The sequence below is a fragment of the Schistocerca cancellata genome, chromosome 2 (genome assembly GCF_023864275.1).
Source record: "Schistocerca cancellata isolate TAMUIC-IGC-003103 chromosome 2, iqSchCanc2.1, whole genome shotgun sequence".
NCBI lineage: Eukaryota > Metazoa > Arthropoda > Insecta > Orthoptera > Acrididae > Schistocerca > Schistocerca cancellata.
Window position 1 is genome coordinate 786,673,841 of NC_064627.1, and position 23,775 is coordinate 786,697,615.

The following is a 23,775-nucleotide window of genomic DNA, read 5'->3' on the forward strand; positions in this document are numbered from 1 at the left end:
GTCGTGTTTGTGTTGTAGTGGATGGAAGGAAAGAATGCTAGCACACTGTCTTGTTCTCTCAAAGAGAACCAAGGTGGCTGCCTAACTTAATGGATCTTCATAAATAGAGTTTAACGCTAGCATTCCATTAGACACAACGGAGATACGCCGCTGCCTACTTGGATCATTGCGAGCCTTAGGGCAGGACGCGCCTTCCTAAACGTTTATCAGGCACCTTGCCTCGCCGCCAGCAAGGTTGTCTTCAGTGACCTATACATACATGGGATAAACCCATGATAGTCGTACGCGAAAATGTGCAGTATGTTAAGACCAGCAGTAAAACTTTCTCCACCAACAGACAGAATTGGTTACTTCTGAGAAGAGCATCACTCCATAAGCGGGCAATATTGGCTACCTTTGTGAATTTTTTTCATTAAAAGTACCAGAGACCAGGGCAGGCTGGCCTACTTATTTTTATGATTTCTTCCAGCTTATTTTTTAAGCGTTTTGAGAAGCCCGCTAAACCCGCAGGGCAGAACAGATGATTAGGATTGTGCAAAGGGGCCAAATAAGTTCTCGGCCAGTTTCACTGAAAACTGTGATTTATTGTAATTTAATAACACTTTTACAACCAAAGTGGCACATAGCCGAACTTTTACAACTACGAGTTTCAAACTCCAATTCCTTCACGGCTGAAGGCCTCCAAACAAGAAAGATTAAAAGTCAACAACAGTGACTGAAAGCACGCAGTTAAAATTACAAATAAAATTATATATATATATATATATATATATATATATATATATATATATATATATATATATATATCGGCCGCAATGTTTTTCTTAAAGGGTAATTTTAAGAATAAGGTTTTAAGCGGCTGAAGGCCCACAGTCGATTTTCCAAAATTCAAAATACCATAAACCTTTAAGGACAGAAGTCTCCAATGTTTAAGGTTGAAAGGTAATGTTAAGAATAAGATTCCAAGCGGCTGAAGCACCACAATTAATTTTCCAAAATTAAAAAAAAATATAACCATAAACCTTAAGCGTGAAGTAGCTGAAACCGCGCAAAAAGAACCAAAACACAACGGCAATAACCTTTCAGCAAATATCCACTTGCCGGAATTCAAACTTTCTTATACGCGGCTGAAGGCCTTTGGTTTACATTAAACACAGTAAAACCAAGAATTTTTTTAAATCATTGGCTATGATAGATTATAAACAGACAATTAAGCACCGATGAGAAAGACAGTAAAGACAACGGCACTCAGAAACCTCCAGGGGGTCGGTCTGCCCTCGATCACTTGGGTGACACAGGTAGTGAGCCGAACCAAGGGACAGCCACGTGTAACGCCAGAAATGCATATCCTCCTATTTCCATCTATTGTACTATAAATTTGTTTTCCTTATTTTTGTTACCTGAATATATGACATTTCTGTGTCTTTACATATTGTAATTGTTTTACTATTTGTATATATATATTTATGCATTTATGTCGATGTATAATTGGTTTGTTTCGTAAATATTATTTGTATTTTTACGCTGGGTCTTGCCTAGGGAAAACTGCTATCGAACGGTTACATCGATAGGTCGTGTGAAGAATCAAAGTGTGTAGGATCTTTGGTAGTGTTAACTCTGCCGCGTGGAGCGCGGGCAGAGCAGAGAGGATTCTGGCTGGGGTAGTGCAGTGGAGCAGGTGTGTTGTGTGACGCTCCCGCGAGCTGCCGCGCTTTCGGGGTTTGGCAGCATATAATTGCGCTCGACTCGCGATGATAGTTTCTGACATGGTGTCGCGGACGGGAAGCATTAGCTGGAGCACATCAAGGGCCCGTTTCGTCTGGTGGCCGTGTCGAGAAGAAGGCGCGCCAACATCCAGCTTCTGCAACAGCGACGGCCGACAATGAGTGACTGTCGCCACCTCCTCGATCGACGGCATCGAACCTTCAATCAACCAACAAGGAAGACTGGAAGCACGTAAAGTTTTAGAACTGTATGGCAGACCTCAGCTTTTCAATCTGTACCATTTTCGTAACTACGTATATTCCAGATGTCACCAGGGGTCAGTTTCAGTCTTAGCAATACATTGTTCAGTTTGTCAAAAAAAGTCTGTGTCGGCTTGTTGAATATAGTACAGCGTGGCAAACTAGCGTTGCCTAAGGAATTTGAATGAAGAATGTCGGTTGTTGTTCCAGAAATCCTGATATCCAGGTCCCACCATATCAAATTGACAGACAACTGCATAGCTGTAAGGGATTTGGATAACTTCTGTAGCTGGAAGGCTCTAGCTTTATTAAGGCACTCTTCAAACATATTTTGCTATTCAGGTTCAAATACCTGGAAAAATTAATTTCTCTTATCTATATATTTAAATAATCCTTGACTAAATAAAGCTTTCGGAAAATTATTAGCGAGCTTAGTTTTTCCATTATATTCGGTGTTGCTATTGAAATAGTGAAAATATTAAATAAAGCAGAACAAATCAGAGATATATGCCACCTGAAGCCTTTTTGTGAAGCCATATCCATTCCATAATTTGTTGCTGTTTCAGAAGGTTCTAAATCTTCTAGTTTGTTACAGCACCTCCTATAAAGTTTTTCTGTTACTGTTAAACTCTTTGCTCACTTCCCCTAACCGATCATTCAAGCCGTTTTCCTTCTGTCATTTCTAATTTCGTACTTGCTTTTGAAACACATCCTCTTTCAGTTTTCTTTTTATTATTTCGAACCACTCCAAAAACAAATCGGAAGAATGAAAACGAGTAAAAAAAAAGGACCACATTCAAAGATAAGCACTTGAAAAAGTATGTCCTCAATGCTCCATAACTAATAATTTCAATTTTATATAACAATCGTTTTAGTTGAATACTTAAAAGTAAGTTACGAGTTTTGGAAGGAAGGGAGAAAAAGAAACCCATTGATGTTACAGATTTAAAATCAGTGCAGGACACAATTTGCTTACATAAAAATGACATTGGATATGATCTAGTCGTCAACTATGTCAGGCCTATTAATGTTAACCCTCCGATGGTACATTGGGGGGGACAGAACACATGAGGCACAGTGGGTTCTTCACGGACCTTACCCAGTTGCACTGCATAGAAGTTGCTGTGGGAGGATGGTGGCATGCTTAGGAGAAATAAACCAATCAGTAACATAAAACAGCAACATAATCGTATTCTTCAGGTTATACAAATATTATTTTAAACATTCTACAGAAAATATTCGTACCCATCTACAAAATAAATTGCTAACAGCACTGTCACACTGCAACGTGTAAAATAGTTGTCGCTTAGTAGCTTCACTGAAAAAAAATAGATAAATAAATAAACCAAAATGGTTCAAATGGCACTAAGCACTATGGGACTTTACACCTGAGGTCATCAGTCCCCTAGACTTAAAACTTCTTTAACCTAACTAAGCTAAGGACATCACACACATCCATGCCCGAGGCAGGATTCGAATCTGCGACCGTAGCAGCAGCAGGGTTCCGAACTGAAGCGCCTAGAACCGCTCGGCCACAGTGGCCGGGTAAACCAAAATAAAACAGAAATTTGACATCCAATATAAACTAAAGAAATGAATCACCGTTTCCACTGTAGTGGTATTATTCATACCCACTTGTTCAGTCTCATAACAAAACTCCGTTTAGCCTTCACAAATAAAATGAAAAATATAATAAAAATACGATGACCTTTCAATTTTGACAGACAATGAACAAAATGCAATACATCAAATAGAAATACTCGAGGAATTAGCCGAGAAGTTTGGCTTGCAAATTTCTTTTGAGAAAATGGAATTTATGTGTACGCTCTTAAACACACAGAACCTCACCACAAAATATGGACGGATAAACAGAGTTCCACATTTTAAATATCTGGGTGAAAAAATGGTTCCAATGGCTCTAAGCACTATGGAACTTAACATCTGAGGTCATCAGTCCCCTAGACTTAGAACTACTTAAATCTAACTAACCTAAGGACATCACACACATCTGTGCCTGAGGCAGGATCCGAACCTGCGACCGTAGCAACAGCGCGGTTCCGGACTGAAGCGCCTAGAACCGCATGGCCACAGTGGCCGGCACCTGGGGGAAATAATGGAACCCACTGGACTAGATAAATAGTCTCAATAAACTCGAGCACAGAGACTAAAATGAGCCTATGGTCGAACACACCATCTTTACAACAAAAAAGTGCATGTCCATGCATGCATAAATCAGGCTCTAACGCACTGGATTAAACCCGAGACGCAGCAAAAACCTTGTCACTCCATAACAAGATGCTATTACAAAATCTACGAAAAAAAAGAACGAAAGGTTATTAGGAAAATTCTTGGACCACGAAAAACTGAAGTTGGATATAGACTGCAAACCAACAAAACTACAGAGCAAAATTCGAATATTGCTACTGACTTAGAAAAAGACGCCTTAAATTCTATGGACACTGAATCCTTGTGTATAGACTCACACGCCAGATACTCACAGCCACTGAAAACCTTAAATGTATGACATGGGCCGAACAAGTACGAAGAGACCTTACTGGTGCTCAGCTCACAATGCGGGACACTGCAGACCGTAACATCTACAGAAGCAAAATAGACAAGTGGGAAGTCCAGCCAGAAACAAGAGCCAAAAATATCAGTACAAAGTTCAGAGCCAAAAATACCAGTACAAAGTTCTCCTTTTTGTTCTTTTCTTTGAGTAATTGTGGCAAAGTTTGTCATACTCGTCTACACTCCTTTTGACACGTTGTGAAATCCATCAATTTCCGGTTTTCCAGATACTGGACTTACCTCGCCTTCATCATGAATGGTAGACGAAATATCGTATATCTTTCGGTTTCTCATTGAAAGCAGCCATCATCTTGTCAGACTGAAACAGGAGCCTTGAACTGCTCGGTGGTATCTCCTTCGTTGAGATGAAGGAAGATAGAATCTCTTTCTTATTTTTCAGGAGGGTTCCTACCAGTGTTAGTTTCTTTCTTTGTAGCTGTTCTACTAATTCCTATGAGTAGAACCTGTTACCAACGGTGATGTTGCGATGACTGCCATTCAACTTTTCCGTTAGATTCAGTACGTATTGGTTTGGCACTAATGAATCTTTCTTTTGTTCTACGATGCCTTCTGCAGTGTACGAGATCCCATCGTGGAAATAAAACGCCCTTACGTCACAACCAGATATTAGTTTTAAAACCTATTTGTCGGGTTTTCCACAATTCTCTGAAAGGAGCGAATTTATCGTTTTGTTTTCCTTATTCACGGCTTTGTTCACGGTTGGCTTCTGAGTCATATCTCAATCCCCGCAACAAAAATTTCAATCATATCTCTGACATCGCACAACGAAAAACTGCGGTGCCAATCCTCCGACTATACATGCCATCAAGACGTAGCTTTGAATCTTTCAGCACTCCTGAGAGGAACAAGAGACCAGCCAAAGCCTTCAGTTCAATTGCATTCGTGAGTCCCATGAATGACTGACCAGGTTCAGATGTAGATGTCATTTGGGTTATTTCTTCGTTGGTGTAACGGACAATGCCTCAACCATTGCGTTGATTATAAACTGTGAAAATAAGTCCACCTCGGTGACAGCAACTTTAGCATCTCCTGGGACGGTAGAGTCGTGTTTTCTAAATAGTTGTTTAGTCTTTCCCCAAATCGAGAGTTCTACAGTCATCGTCAGAGGATGAGGAAGGCTGAGCTGGTGAAAAACGATTTGGGTTTGAGGTTTCATCCTCAGAGAGGACATCATGAATTTCGACATCATGAATTTCGACATTGTCTTCCACTTCACTACACAACTCTTAAGGATCATCATCAATACTACACGGTTCATCTCGTTGCCGTTTAGACCATCTTCGTCCTTATAAAAGCACTCCATTTTTCTATGAAAGAAAGAGGCCAATCAGAAGGCAATACATGCATGCAGTAGCAGGTGAAAAGCCTACAAAAAGAATTTTTCTCTAATGCAGTCCCCACGTTTCTACTAGAAAGAGGACTTTTATAAAGGATACCGTGGGGTCCGCGCTGATCCCACAATGGCCTCGTCTCCGTTCACTTAGAAACAACTGGGTTTACTTATCCCGGTCAGCGACACACTTACTTATAGGACAGTGGGGCAGGTTAGCCCTGTGGGGCGGCTGCCCTTATTTAAGTGGGGCATTGAGCCCCATTGCCATATTGGAACTATTTTAGATCGTTGACGAAAACGTTTTAAAGATTTACTGTCAAAATAATACTAAATCTATGGACTGTAATCGTTGTAGTTACTTACTTAGTAAGCGCACACGCACAAGAAAATCTTGAGTAAGCTAAATGTACTTTCAGCAACAAGAAATTATAAAACACATGATCTTCCTTGTTATACAAACCTAAATGCACTGACCCATTTTTGTGCTCGCAAACAACAGTAATGTTCCGATCAAGCTCCTTGTGGATGCGTAGTCTAACGGCAGTTTAGCGAAATAATATGTTGGCCATCGTGCCCCTATGGCCAATGTTTCCTCACATGTTTGTGGGGAAATTTTTATGTGGTTCTGCAGTGACTGCTAAGTCTTTTTCTTTTCTATTTTCCTTTCTTCCGATTAGACTCCAATTTCTAGTGTCGCAGCACCTTCCTTTTTTTCAAGTTCTATGAAAACCTTTGCGTTTCCTTTTTGTCTACAGGAGTTCCTTGTGAAGCCGGAGGCGACTGTAGAGGACAGGAGCGGAGGAGCCGCTAAAGGAGAGGTATCCTTACAGGAGGCGTCAGCCACATGGGACGGCGCCAGCCCATCTCTTTCGTCCATAAACCTCAACGTCTTACCAGGCACGCTATGTGCCATTGTGGGACCTGTTGGGTGTGGAAAGGTAATGAACATTGGATTCATTTTATTTTGGTGGCGCAGAAGCAATTATTTATAAACAATACAATTTTACGAGGGACTTCCAATAAGTAATGAAATACACTACTGGCCATTAAAATTGCTACACCAGGAAGATAACGTGCTGCAGACAAGAAATTTAACCGACAGGAAGAAGATGCTATGATATTGCAAATGATTAGCTTTTCAGAGCAATCACACAAAGTTGGCGCCGGTGGCGACACCTACAACTTGCTTACATGGGGAACGTTTCCAACCGATTTCTCATAGACAAACAGCAGTTGACCGGCGTTGCCTGGTGAAACGTTGTTGTGATGCCTCGTGTGAGGACGAGAAATGCGTACCATCACGTTTCCGAGTTTGATAAAGGTCCGATTGTAGCCTATCGCGATTTAATCGTATCGCGACATTGCTGCTCGCGTTGGTCGAGATCCAATAACTGTTAGCAGAATATGGAACCAGTGGGTTCAGCAGGGTGATACGGAACGCCGTGCTCAATCCCAACGGCCTCGTATCACTAGGAGTCGAGATGACAGGCATTTTATCCGCATGGCTGTAATGGTTCGTGCAGCCACGTCTCGATCCCTGAGTTAACAGATGGGGACGTTTGGAAGACAACAACCATCTGCACGAACAGTTCGACGACGTTTGCAGCAGCATGGACCATCAGCTGGGAGACCATGGCTGCGGTTACCTTTAGAAACAGACAGGAGCGCCTGCGATGGTATACTCAACGACGTACCTGGATGCACCAATGGCAAAATGTCATTTTTTCGGATGAATCCAGGTTCTGTTTACAGCACCATGATGGTCGCATCCGTGTTTGGCGACATCGCGGTGAACGCACATTGGAAGCGTGTATTCGTCATCGCCATACCGGCGTATCACCCGGCTTGATGGTATGCGGTGCCATTGGTTCCACGTCTCGGTCACCTCTTGTTCGCATTGACGGCACTTCCAACAGTGGACGTTACATTTCAAATGTGTTACGACCCATGGCTATACCCTTCATTCGATCCCTGCGAAACCCTACATTTCAGCAGGATAATGAACGATCGCATGTTGCAGGTCCTGTACGGGCCTTTCTGGATACAGAAAATGTTCGCCTGCTGCCCTGGCCATCACATTATCCAGATCTCTCACCAATTGAAAACGTCTGGTCAATGGTGGCCGAGCAACTGGCTCGTCGCAATACGCCAGTCACTACTCTTGAGGAACTGTGGTATCGTGTTGAACTTGCATGGGCAGCTCCTGTACCTGTACACACCATCCAAGCTCTGTTTGATTCATTGCCCAGGCGTATCAAGGCCGTTATTACGGCCAGAGGTGGTTGTTCTGGGTACTGATTTCTCAGGATCTGTGCACCCAAATTGCGTGAAAATGTAACCACATATCAGTTCTAGTATAATATATTTGTCCAATGAATACCCGGTTATCATCTGCATTTCTTCTTGGTGTAGCAATTTTAATAGCCGGTAGTGTGCATTTTCTTTTCTGAATGGAGGTACGTTTTATTTAGGATTTCAGTACACCATATTGTTTCCCGCTAGTTTTGCTACAAAACCCTATTTTTCAACATAATCTACAATCAATGTGACGACCCAACGCCACCCTACTGGAAGGTCCTGCACACCGGCATGGTACCACTCTACTGGTCGACGTCTTGCTGCATCAGTAACCGCCCCACCATCCACTTACCGCTACCCACGGTGCCCAAGCCTAATAGGGCCAATAGTCGGAAGGTGCGATATCCGGGCTGTATGGGGGATGGAGAAGAACAGTCCAATTAAGTTTTCTGAGTTTCTCTCGGTTGCGCAGACTTGTGTGAGACCTTGCGTTGTCATGGAGAAGCAGAAATTCATTTGGATTTTTCTGGAGACGAACACGCAGGCGTCACAGGTGCGTGCGGCCGGCCGGCACGAGGGAGACTGGACAGGTTTGCCTGACCTCGTTGCGATGATGACAGACGCCTCGTCCAACGACTCATTCTTTTTTTCACTGCCGCTTGGAAGGCACCTCCGTTACAGACGCCATCTTGAAGGCTACGGAAAGAGCCACCACCTACTGGAGCCTCATGAAACCATTATGGGCTAAAGCAAGAATATTACACATTGTCCCACAACAAACCCTGCATTTTCTAAACATAACTGGCCAAGGAAAAAAATGTTGCATTGCATATCGAGTGCTCCTCGTATTTACAAGAATGTACAGTGCTTGGTAAGAAAAAAGGCAAACTGTGGAACACGGCCTACAATTGCTTCTATGGTGCAGGGAAAGTTTAGAAACGGCAATTAAGAAAAATAAAAAAACTTTCTCTGCTAAATGGCAATGTTCGTTTACGGATTACATAATTTTTATTCCACTTGTCTATAACATAAGCTATGTGCTCTCTATCAGTTTTTCTTGTAAGGCTTTAGCCCTACACACGCTGTGCTTTGAGACATATATAGACAGAGAGGAGCAGGACGTTTGCATGTTTCATTGAGTATGCACGCTAGACTACATCTGAAGTGCAACGTGACAGTTGCTTCCTGCAAGTAACACAGTTTAGAAACATGTCGAAATAACCTAACCTTTTACACATTTGCCATCCATAAATGTTTGTGTGGCTTATACTATTACACACGCTGTCCCATTTATCTTGAACACCCCAAATAATTTTGGCCAAAAACAAAAAAAAGTATCAAGCAAATGTTGTTTAGATACCAGGGGAACATTGACCAACGTGAATGATTTTCTTGCAGCTTTGTTCGTCACAATGATATGAACTGTACATATTTCTTCAAGTAATAACTCATATTCCTTTATTCATTCCACAACACGTGCTCGAAAACATATCATGATGTCCCATTCACGTACACATAACCTCATTAAAAACGTAACACAAAACTGATATTTACTGTCCTATTCTGGCACACTGTGAAGGTACATACGGTAATGTAACTCGTTCACCTGTTGGTGTAATAGTAAATAAATGGAAAGATAAGTAAGAAGCATACCAGCAAGCGGATGATCAGTAATGGTCTTATAATATTTATTGGGGGTGGGATAAATAATTTCAATTCATGGAATGGCAAACTGAGATCGAAAGATCGCATAAAAAGAATGGCGAATTAATTCTCCTCTCTTTTTCTTTTCAGAGCTCCCTGTTGTATCTGCTTATCAACGAGCTGTCACCAACATCTGGAAAGCTCAAGATCGGAGGGAAGATATCATATGCGAGCCAGGAGCCGTGGATATTCGTGGGCACTGTGAGGCAGAACATCCTGTTCGGACAGCCTTACGACAAGAAGAAGTACAAGAAGGTGGTGGAGGTGTGCGCCCTGTCCAAGGACTTTGAGCTGCTGCCGTACGGGGACAAGACGCTGGTGGGAGAGAAGGGCATCACACTCAGCGGCGGGCAGAGGGCCAGGGTCAACCTCGCCAGGTACGTAGAACGGGAAGAGGTGCCAGAGGACGCAAGAGGTGGGTGTCCTGACCAAGGACATCGAGCTGCTACTGTTCGATGACTAGACGCAAGTGAGCGTAAAAGGGATCACTTTCAGATGCGGCTTGAGAGCGGAGGGTAAGCGGTGGGTCTCTGGTGGCTGTTCACAGATTACTTAAAGTTAAGTTGTCCACTTTCTCTGTGTCGGTGTACACATACACTGAATAGAGAAAAGTCACGGATAGGCGCTTGATGCGTTGTTGGTCGTGCATATTTTGTCTCTGTACAGATCTGTAAGAACGACGCTCACATTCAAATTGACGGTGACGTGATTACCAATAGATCGTCGACCAACCGCGTATGGCTCTGCGGGGGCGACATGATGTCCGTTCTTCAAACTCTTGTGGTCGTCCTGTTTGGATCAGGTTAAATTCAGTTTTCGTTCCATAGACCCGAAAATAAGACCATTCTCGTGGGTGTGGAACATGTTAGAAAGTATAACATAAAACACTTGAATATAATACTTATTACCCTGACCATTTGTCAGGAGATTGTCAAAATACGTGAATACGTTGAAGTAAATGGATCTGTAATATTTACAAAATTAATACACTGTCAGAATGAAACATTGTTACGCACTTTTAATAAATTTATCATACACAAAAAGCCTAATCTTGACTGTTGTGACCAAGTGCTGCCAAAACTGAAATCTAACAGACATTTTTACTTAAGCTGTTCTAACCGTACCTGTTAAGATATTCTGTGATGACTGGGTGTTGTGTGCTGTCCTTAGGTTAGTTAGGTTTAAGTAGTTCTAAGTTCTAGGGGACTGATGACCATAGTAGTTAAGTCCCATAGTGCTCAGAGCCATTTTGTTAAGATATTCATCTATAGAGAAGAAAGAGTTGCCCATCAAAAAGTCTTTCAAACCCTGATTGAACCGTGCTTTATCTGAAACCAGTTTTTTTTATGGTTGCTGGCAATTTATTGAAAATGTGTCTTCCTGAATGTTGGACACCTTTTGGGCCAAAGTAAGAGATTCTAGGTCTTTATGGAGATGGTTCTTATTCCTGGTGTTGTTACAATGTATTGAGTTATTGGGTGGAAATTGAGATATATTATTTGTAATAAAGTGTGGTGATTTACGCGTATGGACACGTCTCTATGCTATTGAAGAGTCGGACGAGACACGTCTGAACTAGGAAACCCGAATTCTTGTGTAATCTCTGACATATATATTCTAAACGACCCATACATCTTGCGCAACTTGTGTGCTACAGTACAAGAGAGAGTTAACCAACAAATTGTTAAAAAATAAGTTATGGACATTATTTAGATATTACTGTTATATATTTGTTACCCCACAGAATATGAATAATTATCATCCACCCATACTCTCAGACTGTACAAATGAAAGATTTTGGGATGCTACTGAATTGCAAGTCTGTAGTATGAGAGGGAGCTAAGTCAAAAGGTAACAGTATTACGTCAGCTAGTGGTAGCCAATAACATACGCGGCTGCAGTCACATGTTTTGATGTGGACGTCGTGACTGACGTTGAAGGAGACTCTGTGTCTAACAGATGTGCGAAATCCAGAAAACGTGCAAGAAACGAAGGTGACTGGAAGAAAAGATAGTTATAAGGACGAAGAAACTTGGGACAAGACTACGTGAGTGAAAAAAGTATCAAGTCTGTTCCAGCAAAGGAGCAGGATAGCAGTCCCGATTGAGCTGTGAAGTCAACAGTTGCGAATATCTCACACTTATAGTTAATGATAAGGATAATCTCTTCGCTGAGTTTTATAAATTAGGGAACTATAAGCAGCAGAGGGACCCACTTGCAATATCGGGAATGTACCTCATGCGACGTGCATGAGGAAAAGTCTGTGTTGGAATGACTCTACGATCAATCTGTGTCAAGATCACCGAACATAAGTGGCATTGCAAGTTGGGGTAGGAGGATAAACCGTCCGTGGTAGAGCTCGCGCTGTGTGAGACCGACGACCACATAGTAAAATTGTCTATCACGGAAGTTCTAGCTGTACAGAAGGACTGCCGCACTCGCTTGTTCAGGGAAGCTATAGAAACACACGAACATGATCATAGCTTCAACAAGAAAGAAGAAGCCCTCAAGGTGAGCGGATCCTGGATTCCCTGGAAGTTGGCACGAGGTCGAGTCCAGTCCACCAATAGCAGTGAATGGAGGGTGAAGCTTTGCCAATGCCAGCCACCCGTGCTGGTGAAACGTTAGAAAAATCATCAAACAAACGTCGGCCGAAGAACCGGAGACAGAAGTCAACAGGCAATTTATGAACTATAATTAGCGAACTGCTTTTTATGCTGGCTTCTGCATGGTAAACATAGTGTATGGAAAGAGTAGAGTTTCTAACAGTGGTAATAAAAAATAATTACCGTATGCATATTGCATGAAGAATACGAACGTTATTTCAGTAAGGATTTTTGTGAAAACATTTTCTGATATATTTGCGACATCCTGAAAGCTACAAACTTGTCTAACTCAATTCCCAACCACTGCTTCCCTTTCATGCTCCTCGACTCTTATAACTGACATCTGATTTCTGTACAAAATGTAAATAGCCTTTCGCTCACTGTATTTTACCCCTGCTACCTTCATAATTTGAAAGAGTGTATTCCATTCAACGTTGTCAAAAGCTTCTATAAGTCTATAAATGCTAGAAAAATGTGTTTGCCTTTCCTTAATCTATCTTCTAAGATAATTCGTAGGGTCAGTATTGCCTCATGTTTTCCAAAATTTCTACGGAATCCAAACTGGTCTTCCCCGAGGTCGTCTTCTACCAGTTTTTTTATTCGTCTGTAAAGAATACATGTGAGTATTTTGGAACCGTGACTTATTAAACAGATAGTTCGGTAATTTTCGCACCTGTCAACACCTGCTTTTTTGGGGCTGGTATTATTATATTCTTCTTAAAGTCTGAGGGTATTTCACCTGTCTCACACATCTTGCTCACCAGATGGTAGAGTTTTGTCAGGACTGGCTCTCCCAAAGCTCTCAGTAGTTCTAAAAGAATGTTGTCTACTCCTGGGGCCTTGTTTCGACTTGGATCTTTCAGTGCTCTGTCACATTCTTCGGGCAGTATCATTATCTCCTATTTTATCTTCATCTACGTCCTCTTCCATTTCCATAATATTGCCCTCAAGTACATCGCCCTTGTACAGACCCTCTATATACTCCTTCCACCTTTCTGCTTTCCCTTCCTTGCTTAGAAGTGGTTTTCCATCACAGCTCTTGACGTTCAAACGAGTGGTTCTCTTTTCTCCAAAGGTCTCTTTTATTTTTCCTGTAGGTAGTATCTATCTTACCCCTAATGATATATGCCTCTACCTCCTTACATTTGTCGTCTAGCCATCCCTGATTAGCCATTTTGCACTTCCTACCGATCACATTTTTGAGATGTTTGTATTCCTTTTTGTCTGCTTCATTTACTGCATTTTTATATTTTCTCCTTTCATCAATTAAACTCAATATCTCTTCCGTTACCCACGGATTTCTACTAGTCCTCGTCTTTTTACCTCTGCTGCCTTCAGTACTTCATCTCTCAAAGCTACCTATTCTTCTTGTACTGTATTTCTTTCCCCGTTCTTGTCCAACGTTCCCTAATGCTCTCTCTGAAACTCTCTACAACTTCTGGTTCTTTCTGTTTATTCAGGTCCCATCTCCTTAAATTCCCCCCTTTTTGCAGTTTCTTCAGTTTTTATCTACAATTCTGAATCAATAGATTGTGGTCAGAGTTCACATCTACCCCTGAAAATGTCTTGCAATTTAAATCCTGGTTCCTAAATCTCTGTCTTAACATTATATGATCTATCTGAAACCTTCCAGTGTCTCCCGGCCTCTTCCACGTATACAACCTTCTTTCATGATTCTTAAACCAAGTGTTAGCTATGATTAAGTTATGCTCTGTGAAAAATTCTACCAGGTGGCTTCCTCTTTCATTCCTTATCCCCATTCCATATTCACCTACTACGTTTCCTCCCTATCGAATTCCTGACCCCACACGACTATTAAATTTTCGTCTCCCTTCACTAACTAAATAATTTCTTTTATCTCATCATACATGTCTTCAATCTCTCTGTCATCTGCGGAGCTAGTTGGCATATAAACTTGCACTACTGTGGTAGGAGTGGGCTTTGTGTCTATCTTGGTTACAATAATACGTTCACTACGCTGTTCGTAGTAGCTTACTCGCGCTGCTATTTTTTATTCATTATCAAACCTACTCCTGCATTATCGCTATTTGATTTTGTATTTATAGCCCTGTATTCACCTGACCAGAAGTCTTGTTCCTTCTGCCACCGAACTTCACTAATTCCCATTATAACTAACTTTAACCTATCCATTTCCCTCTTTAAATTTTCTAATCTACCTGCCCGTTTAAGACACTCCGTAGAATGCCAGCTTTGTTTCTCCTGATAACGACGTCCTACTCAGCATAAAACAAGAATAACACAAGGATAAGACATTATAACTGACACGCTATACCCTAGTAATGACTGGAGTTTTTCATTCCGCAGAATATTTTTAATTTCTTCTGGACATATACTTTTGCCTTCTAACATTTACTCTGGCGTTACTGGGAAATAAATTAGAAGAACGGTCTATGCCTTTACTCCAGGGGACTGATACACACTGGTATAAAAGGTCCCAGTGAAGGGACATTTCTGTGTGCAGAGGATTACTGGGGAAGATTTTCGAGATTCACAGGCGTCAGCTCCAAATTTAGCTAAGAAACGCATGTGGACATCTGGACAGAAGAAGAAATTTCGCAAAACTTGTGTCATGTAAATGGAGACCTACACGCCTGGCATTATACAATTAAAAAAAATACTACTAGGAAATTGAGGTTTTGACCAAAAGGACTGGACGACCGTGGAGACACAGTATAGAATCAAATTTCAGTCGGATCACATCTTATTCACTCTTACAAAATGCGGTGTGCTTATATCCTGATGGCAGAAAGATTGCCGGCCGCAGTGGCCGAGCAGTTCTAGGCGCTTCAGTCTGGAGCCGCGCGACCGCTACGGTCGCAGGTTCGAATCCTGCCTCAGGCATGGAAGTGTGTGATGTTCTCAGGTTAGTTAGGGTTAAGTAGTGCTAAGTTCTAGGGGACTGATGACCTCAGACATTAAAGTCCCATAGTGCTCAGTGCCATTCGAACCATTTTTGAGCAGAAAGATTGCTGCTTCAAAAGACAAGGACTTGATGTCCCTACTTCTTTAAATCCCTGAAAACCATCATGCTGTGCACCGTGCTCTTCAACCAGACATTCAAGATGCAAAGAGCTAGGAGGAGGAGGATACAGACGGCTGAAAGTGTGGATTTCGGTACAGATGGAAGTTTAGATTTGGTGTAACTGGAACCCCAGACACTATTAGTAATCCTTAAATGCAACAAAAATTTCGTATTGAAGTAAATACGAATTCAACTGCATTTGAAACAAGTAATTGATGAAAATGAGACTGTTGTAAAAGTAACCCATTTTTTACATTTCTTTTTAGATTTGGCGAGTAGGAGCTGAAATTTTTCGGATAAAAATATATATTACAAGACGATTTTAATTTTCTCATATTCTTTGGGCTGTAATTGACTGTTTACGAACCAAAAAGATGTTCACTTTCAAACTTTAGGGACAAACGCAAAACTCGAAGTATATCAGTTCCACAGGTGTGTGGATTACGTCTGTCTCGCATTCTAGCACTCATTTATCATTTCAATTTCAAACGCGGTTAATTCAAAACATGCTGCCATTAGCAGGTGGCGCAGTTGTACGATTTAGGGAAACATTCCAAAAGACTGTTTTAAAATCGTCCTTATTCAGATGTATGAGTCTCTGGCATGGACCATTTTCAGTGCATCTGTAACAGATGTGTATCATCATTCTCGTGCAGTCACACAAAAATCGCGTACTGTGCTTAACTTTGCACAGGACGGTCACCAGAGTTCATCATCTCGTGTTGCATGCATAGAAGACACACCAGCACGCAGCTGTCTATGGTAACGACATATGTCAAAGCTTTATAATAGGTATCTAAAACTAAACTCCGTCCGAACAGCCCATAGCTGTCACTGTATGTGGATATGGAGGGGTATATGGTCAGCATAGCGCTCTGCAAACCATATGTTATTTTACGAGACTGGAGCCGCTACTTCTCAGTCAAGCAGCTCCTCAGTTCGCCTCACAAGAGCTGAGTGCACCCCGCTTGCCAACAGCGCTTGGCAGACAGGATGGTCATCCATCCAAGTGCTGGCCAAGCCCAACAGTGCTTAACTTCGGTAATCTGACGGGAACCGGTTTCGGCACTGCGGCAAGGCCGTTGGCTGTAACAGGTACCTAGCGGTTAAAAACAATATTTACATTTCACACTATTTTTTAGACACTCGTGGTTTTTACTAACATTTGCAAAACGTTTGTAATACCTTTAAGAAACTGCTGAAATATGATGTGGTAGAATTCGAAGGTACTCACTCGTCGATATCCAGTATTACTAAGAAATGAAATGAAGTCCTCGGCATAGTGTAGCAGAAATATTGATACAGTTTAAGACTAAAATGCTTCTCCTTTCGTCATTTGAAATATTTAATTCTATAATTACAAGTATGGTAGCACGGCAATCATTACTTAGCATTTCATTTTCACAGGGCTGTTTATCGGGAGGCAGACATTTACCTGCTCGATGACCCCCTTTCTGCTGTCGACACACATGTCGGGAAACATCTCTTTGACGAATGCATTAACTCTTATTTAAGTGGGAAGACAAGAATTTTGGTCACTCACCAGTTGCAGTACCTCCAGGGGGCAGACAACATTGTGATACTGAATAAGGTGCGTTGATCTCCTTTTACACTTTAACGGCAGCTGCTCGTTGCTCTATTTACGTCAAAAAAGTTTTGCTTCACAGGGGATCGTCGAGCATCAAGGAAATTTTGAAGAGATTCTCCAGAGTGGCGTCAGCTTTTCCAAACTGATGTCAAGTGTGGAAGAGGAAGTTGAAACAGAAGAATTCAGTATTGATCGACAAAGGAGTACCAGGAAGTCTATGCAGGTAACACTATTAATCTGCAAAATTTAAAACACTTTTCTGGTATTACATACTTCCTCAAAAATACTACTCTCTCTTACAGGACGTACAAAGCAACTTAAGACGTTCAAAACGTGTTGGATCTCAAAGAGCCTATGCAAATATGTTCGACCGGCAGATATCTACGTTGTCGGAAGTGGTAAGTACTGGCTTTATAGGCACAACATGATTATGAATCAATCACTTACTTCCGTTTATTTTCTACTCGGAGATGTCAACTGTGAAATTTGGGAAATTATCAAGATTTTGCTTTTCATGAGAGCTATACTGAGAAAGTTTAAAGCATCTAAGGTTAAATCTGCATCTAATTTATGTCCTTGAGATGTTAGGATACGGGGGCACTAAAGGACCCACTGAAACCTAGTGATTGAAGGATGAACTCTAATGATGGGGCTGTTCAGGCGTTTACACTAGTGACAACGACTTACTTCTAATATAGGGAACAGTACTTTGAACAAACTAAGGGAGCGAATATGGGTAGTACGTCGTCACCGGTGACGGCGAACCTCTTTATGGAACGGATACAAACTTAGTCAAAAAAATGGTTCAAATGGCTCTGAGCACCATGGGACTTAACTTCTAAGGTCATCAGTCCCCTAGAACTTAGAACTACTTAAACCTAACTAACCTAAGGACATCACACACATCCATTCCCGAGGTACAAACTTAGTCGTTCCTTCCATTACGTAGATGACAAATGTTAATCACCATGTGCAAAGGAAGGAACAGTTCCCTTGGAGATTAAGTATCTCTGGGAAAGCGTGGCGGGTATGGCGAGGTAGAGTGCGGGAATTTTGAGCCAACAAGACACAAGAAACCGGTGACATACCCGAAATGACAAGTTATCCGGTTTCATCAGGTTCCCAATCTGCGATGGAAACGGTTGTGGCAGAACCTTGACGTATAACGTCCAAACAGGCCGGTTCGTCTTCTGGGACGAACCGCTTCCTTCATTGCTGGCATAGAATCATTTAGCAAGTCGAGAAGTATCGATGTTACGCGTAGGTCAGTCACCTTACCAACGACTGTAAAATTTCTTTCGACCTAATTGTTTGGTAGTGCATTACTAGAATTACCAATCAGTGGATTTCGCCATAAAAGGTGGGCACTAGGATACAAATTCTTGATTACCTTGAATAACATGAATTATTATTGATACTGATGAGAAAATGGTATGATACACAAATGGTAAGCCCTTTCACTTTGCAAAATCTCAGTTACTATACTTTAAACCTTAAAAAACCGCACAAACACAGGTCAAAATTTTATACTTCAGTGTGTGAAGCAACAGTGAGTACAACCAGCTGGGTGAAGTCCGTCCCTTCTTCCCAATACGGACTCTGCTAAACGCTCGTCAGAACAACTCTATCTGAAGCGGATGTGTGATCAGAAATTCCAGTTCTGATGCTTAAAACATCGTCCGTACATTATTGATCGTTCAGTTCCTCTATTACTTAATAATATATTGTTATGTAGATGGACATTTTACTTTCTTCTTTAGTATAGTAAGCATATGTATCAGTCAACCTGCCACTCATTATCACATATTAGCATGAAACGTCAAAGGCACACTGAATAAAAAATGCATTCTCTGTGAAAAAAAAGATCTTAGCTCATGAGTCCATTTTTCTTATCAAACCGCTAACTGGATTGTTAATGCGTATACTCGTTTTACTTATGAAGACTACGTTGTGAACTAAGAGATTCTATATATCAAGTGATATAGAGATTTTTGTTTGTTTAAGATAACTTTTGAAAATACGAGGATGTGCTGAAAACTAATTCTTCCGAATTTTTATGTGTCAACTCTCAAATCTTTTTAAATGGAGCAAACGTTATTGCCCGCATCTCGTGGTCGTGCGGTAGCGTTCTCGCTTCCCACGCCCGGGTTCCCGGGTTCGATTCCAGGCGGGGTCAGGGATTTTCTCTGCCTCGTGATGGCTGGGTGTTGTGTGCTGTCCTTAGGTTAGTTAGGTTTAAGTAGTTCTAAGTTCTAGGGGACTGATGACCATAGATGTTAAGTCCCATAGTGCTCAGAGCCAGCCAAACGTTATTAACATTCTACATATTTAGTCTACATATTTGATTTTTAACATAGTCATGCTGGAGACTAACGCACTTCCCTCAACGTCAGACCTATTTGTTCATGTCGTCACTGTAGAATGTTTGTCTTTGTTGACGCAGACACAACCTCACCTCTGCTTGCACCACTTCATACTATCAAAGCGAAATCCTCGAAAGTGTTCCTCAATTTCTGAGAACAGATGAAAATTTGATGAGTCCAAATCGGGACTCTCCGGGAATGATCAGTGCCAGTGAACCCAAGGCCTCGAATTGTTGCCGATGTTGCAGCGTTCGTATGTGGTGTGACGTTGTCATGCTGAAGGGGAGGGTGCACCTTGCGTGGACGAACTCTTCGAATCAAAATTGATTACTCGATTACTCCTCGCTGCTTCTCACGCACTGACATAGTTAGGTTACGCACCGCCGTGTTACACACTATAATTCGGAGCCCTCTAGTATCAGAGGCCTGAAAATATGTAAACATGAACAAGAAAGGTGTAAAATGTTTATAACGTTTTTTTTGTTTTTACATAAAAAATTCGGAGGCATTACCTTCCAGCACGCCCTCGTATCAACACGATAAAACTATATTCTCATTACAAATTACACTCCTGCTAGTTAACTACTAACCCCTGCCGGTCATTATACCGAGCGTGGAAACAAAATTGTTGTTGTTGTTGTTGTGGTCTTCAGTCCTGAGACTGGTTACATGCAGCTCTCCATGCTACTCTATCCTGTGCAAGCTTCATCATCTCCCAGTACCTACTGCAGCCTACATCCTTCTGAATCTGCTTAGTGTATTCATCTCTTGGTCTCCTTCTACGATTTTTACCCTCCACGCTGCCCTCCAATACTAAATTGGTGATCCCTCGATGTCTCATAACATGTCCTACCAACCGATCCCTTCTTCTAGTCAAGTTGTGCCACAAACTCCTCTTCTCGCCAATTCTATTCAATACCTCCTCATTAGTTATGTGATCTACCGATCTAATCTTCAGCATTCTTCTGTAGCACCACATTTCGAAAGCTTCTATTCTCTTCTTGTCTAAACTATTTATCGTCAACGTTTCACTTCCATACATGGCTACACTCCATACAAATACTTTAAGAAACGACTTCCTGACATTTAAATCTACACTCGATGTTAACAAATTTCTCTTCTTCAGAAACGCTTTCCTTGCCATTGCTAGTCTACATTTTATATCCTCTCTACTTCGACCATCATCATCAGTTATTTTGCTCCCCAAATAGGAAAACTCTTTTACTACTTTAAGTGTCTCATTTCCTAATCTAATTCCCTCAGCATCACCCGACTTAATTTGACTACATTCCATTACCCTCGTTTTGCTTTTGTTGATGTTCATCTTATACCCTCCTTTCAAGACACTGTCCATTCCGTTCAACTGCTCTTCCAAGTTCCTTGCTGTCTCTGACAGAATTACAATCTCATCAGCGAACCTCAAAGTTTTTATTTCTTCTCCATGGATTTTAATACCTACTCCGAACTTTTCTTTTGTTTCCTTTATTGTTTGCTCATTATACAGATTGAATAACATTGGGGATAAACAAGTAAATAATACTTTTTCTCTACAAAGTCAATGATACACTATTTGCACTTCATTTAATATTTTTTGCCGAAAGTCAGTATTTAAAATTCGTACTTCGTTTGACCCAGTACGTATTATTCACTTATTACTCGTAATAGGAAGTGGTCTCACGCTATTCTTCTTATTTATGTTAATTTTGTCTTTTATAATTTTTAAGCAAAACCAGCTACTCGACAACAGATGTGAAAGCTACTTCTGTACTGTTTCTTTTCTTTATACTGAAATTATCCTCAATATAGAATGCTAATATACTTTACCCACTAACTGGCACCCCGTTAGTTGAAAACTGAAACTATACTATCTTCTTATTATTTCTTCTATAATTTTACCCTTTCTCTTTTCAGCATCGAAACTTAATTGATCTTGGAATTATATTATTTGGAAAAAAATTCTAAATCAGAAGCTGTGGATTTAACTTTTTCGCATACAACATCTCTATTTCTTATCGTTATAGTACAATCTTTCGTCGCTGTGCTCGTGTATCCATGTACACCAGAGAAAAAAATTAACCAATATCTAAAAAAATGTCGCCACCACCCTTTAGCCCTACATTGAACGTAGGCAACCAATATCTCTTTCTCATAAAGCGGTGGCTTCTGACTATCTATCCTATTAACATTCGGACACTCGCCATAGATTTTCTGCTAAGAAGCTAATAACACTGAACGTAGCTTGTTTTAATGGCTCCTTTCCGTATCCAAAGAAAATAATAACAGCTTAAAATCTTGTCACTCTTTAGGGCTATTTACGCTGCACTATGAACGTATAGTTCAGTAACAGAAGTGAACAGTGTAGACCTTTAACATCGAACGCGAATGACTCGTCTCTCTATGCAATCAATGTAGTTTCCACACAACCAATCTCTGCAATCCATTCAGGAATTGCTCTTCTCCACGAGAGAACTCTGGGCCAGACCGCTATTCCACTACACCAGAACACTATATCGGACTTCTCACTGATTACTAATCCCACTAATAAAATCTACACATAGCAGTTGATTCGCTAACATACGGATATCTCTCCAACAAAATCCCGTTGGATTCAACTGTTTATCTACGCCTTGCAATTACTAATGTACTGTACAATGTACTGTTAAAATGACCTGGGTGACAATCTGAGCAGTTCTCTTAGGTTGTTCGCAGATGATGCTGTAATTTACCGTCTAGTAAGGTCATCCGAAGACCAGTATCAGTTGCAAAGCGATTTAGAAAAGATTGCTCTATGGTGTGGCTGGTGGAAGTTGACGCTAAATAACGAAAAGTGTGAGGTGATCCACATGAGTTTCAAAAGAAATCTGTTGGAATTCGATTACTCGATAAATAGTACAATTCTCAAGGCTGTCAATTCAACTAAGTACCTGGGTGTTAAAATGACGAACAACTTGAGTTGGAAAGACCACATAGATAATATTGTGGGGAAGGCGAGCCAAAGGTTGCGTTTCATTGGCAGGACACTTAGAAGATGCAACAAGTCTACTAAAGAGACAGCTTACACTACACTCGTTCGTCCTCTGTTAGAATATTGCTGCGCGGTGTGGGATCCTTACCAGGTGGGATTGATGGAGGACATCGAAAGGGTGCAAAAAAGGGCAGCTCGTTTTGTATTATCACGTAATAGGGGAGAGAGTGTGGCAGATATGATACACGAGTTGGAATGGAAGTTATTAAAGCAAAGACGTTTTTCGTCGCGGCGAGATCTATTTACGAAATTTCAGTCACCAACTTTCTCTTCCGAATGCGAAAATATTTTGTTGAGCCCAACCTACATAGGTAGGAATGATCATCAAAATAAAATAAGAGAAATCAGAGCTCGAACAGAAAGGTTTAGGTGTTCGTTTTTCCAGCGCGCTGTTCGGGAGTAGAATGGTAGAGAGATAGTATGATTGTGGTTCGATGAACCCTCTGCCAAGCACTTAAACGTGAATTGCAGAGTAATCATGTAGATGTAGATGTATAAGACTCCTTCGATTCGTGTTCGAACTCAAACAACGAAACCTATAACTCTTAATCTCGGCTGATCCCAGCAGAACTGGCATGGAATATCTCTATCGCCAGGACTTCACTGGAAGTTCAGCACTGTCGCTCACTTACCCCTTTGAACCACCAAGTTCAACCATGGTCAGATAATCAGTCTCCAACCTAATCCAAGCTGTTCCCGTACCAAAACTGTATTGATTATTAAAACCACGTAAAAATATTGAGGAATCATTAAGAACGAATAAGCGAACAGCGTTATTATCACTTTTAACAATTAGTAAATTGAAGCCGTAGGCCGTTGAAACTTCGAACAGCGGCAAGCGGCGGGTTAATATGATCTTTGCCACACAGAATGTTGCTTGGCTGAAACTCTCATCTCAACAGAATTAGCAACCTTCTTTCTCACCTCGTGCTCACTGCATCATTACAGATATAATAACTTAAAAATATAACAAAATATTTTACAATCACAACATTATTAACCATGCATAGTTCTGCAGATTATTCTGTAATGAATTCACGTGACAAGTTTACCCTTAACGGCTACCACAAAATTTTGGCACGTTGCGAAATATATAATGGCCAGTCACAGAGTCACCGAATGAATAATTATTTGGCCATAACTGTAACTGACACGGTAAACAAATTTCATTTAAAACTTGGAAATTATTTCACAAATACACAAACTCTATTTACTCTACAATAATACAGATGGTTGAACACGAAATTATTTTTCTTAATTCA

General features: G+C 41.1%; 1 protein-coding gene across 1 annotated transcript in view; it reads left to right on the forward strand.

Moving 5' to 3' along the window:
• The window catches only part of LOC126158699 (ATP-binding cassette sub-family C member 4-like), a 179,096-nt gene that overhangs the window by 67,093 nt on the left and 88,228 nt on the right, over nucleotides 1-23,775 (forward strand). Inside the window, exons 8-11 of the mRNA XM_049916462.1 lie at nucleotides 6,642-6,824; nucleotides 9,979-10,265; nucleotides 16,945-17,128; nucleotides 17,205-17,348. Of these exons, the coding sequence (XP_049772419.1) occupies nucleotides 6,642-6,824; nucleotides 9,979-10,265; nucleotides 16,945-17,128; nucleotides 17,205-17,348 (798 nt within the window). The remainder of the gene's footprint in view (nucleotides 1-6,641; nucleotides 6,825-9,978; nucleotides 10,266-16,944; nucleotides 17,129-17,204; nucleotides 17,349-23,775) is intronic.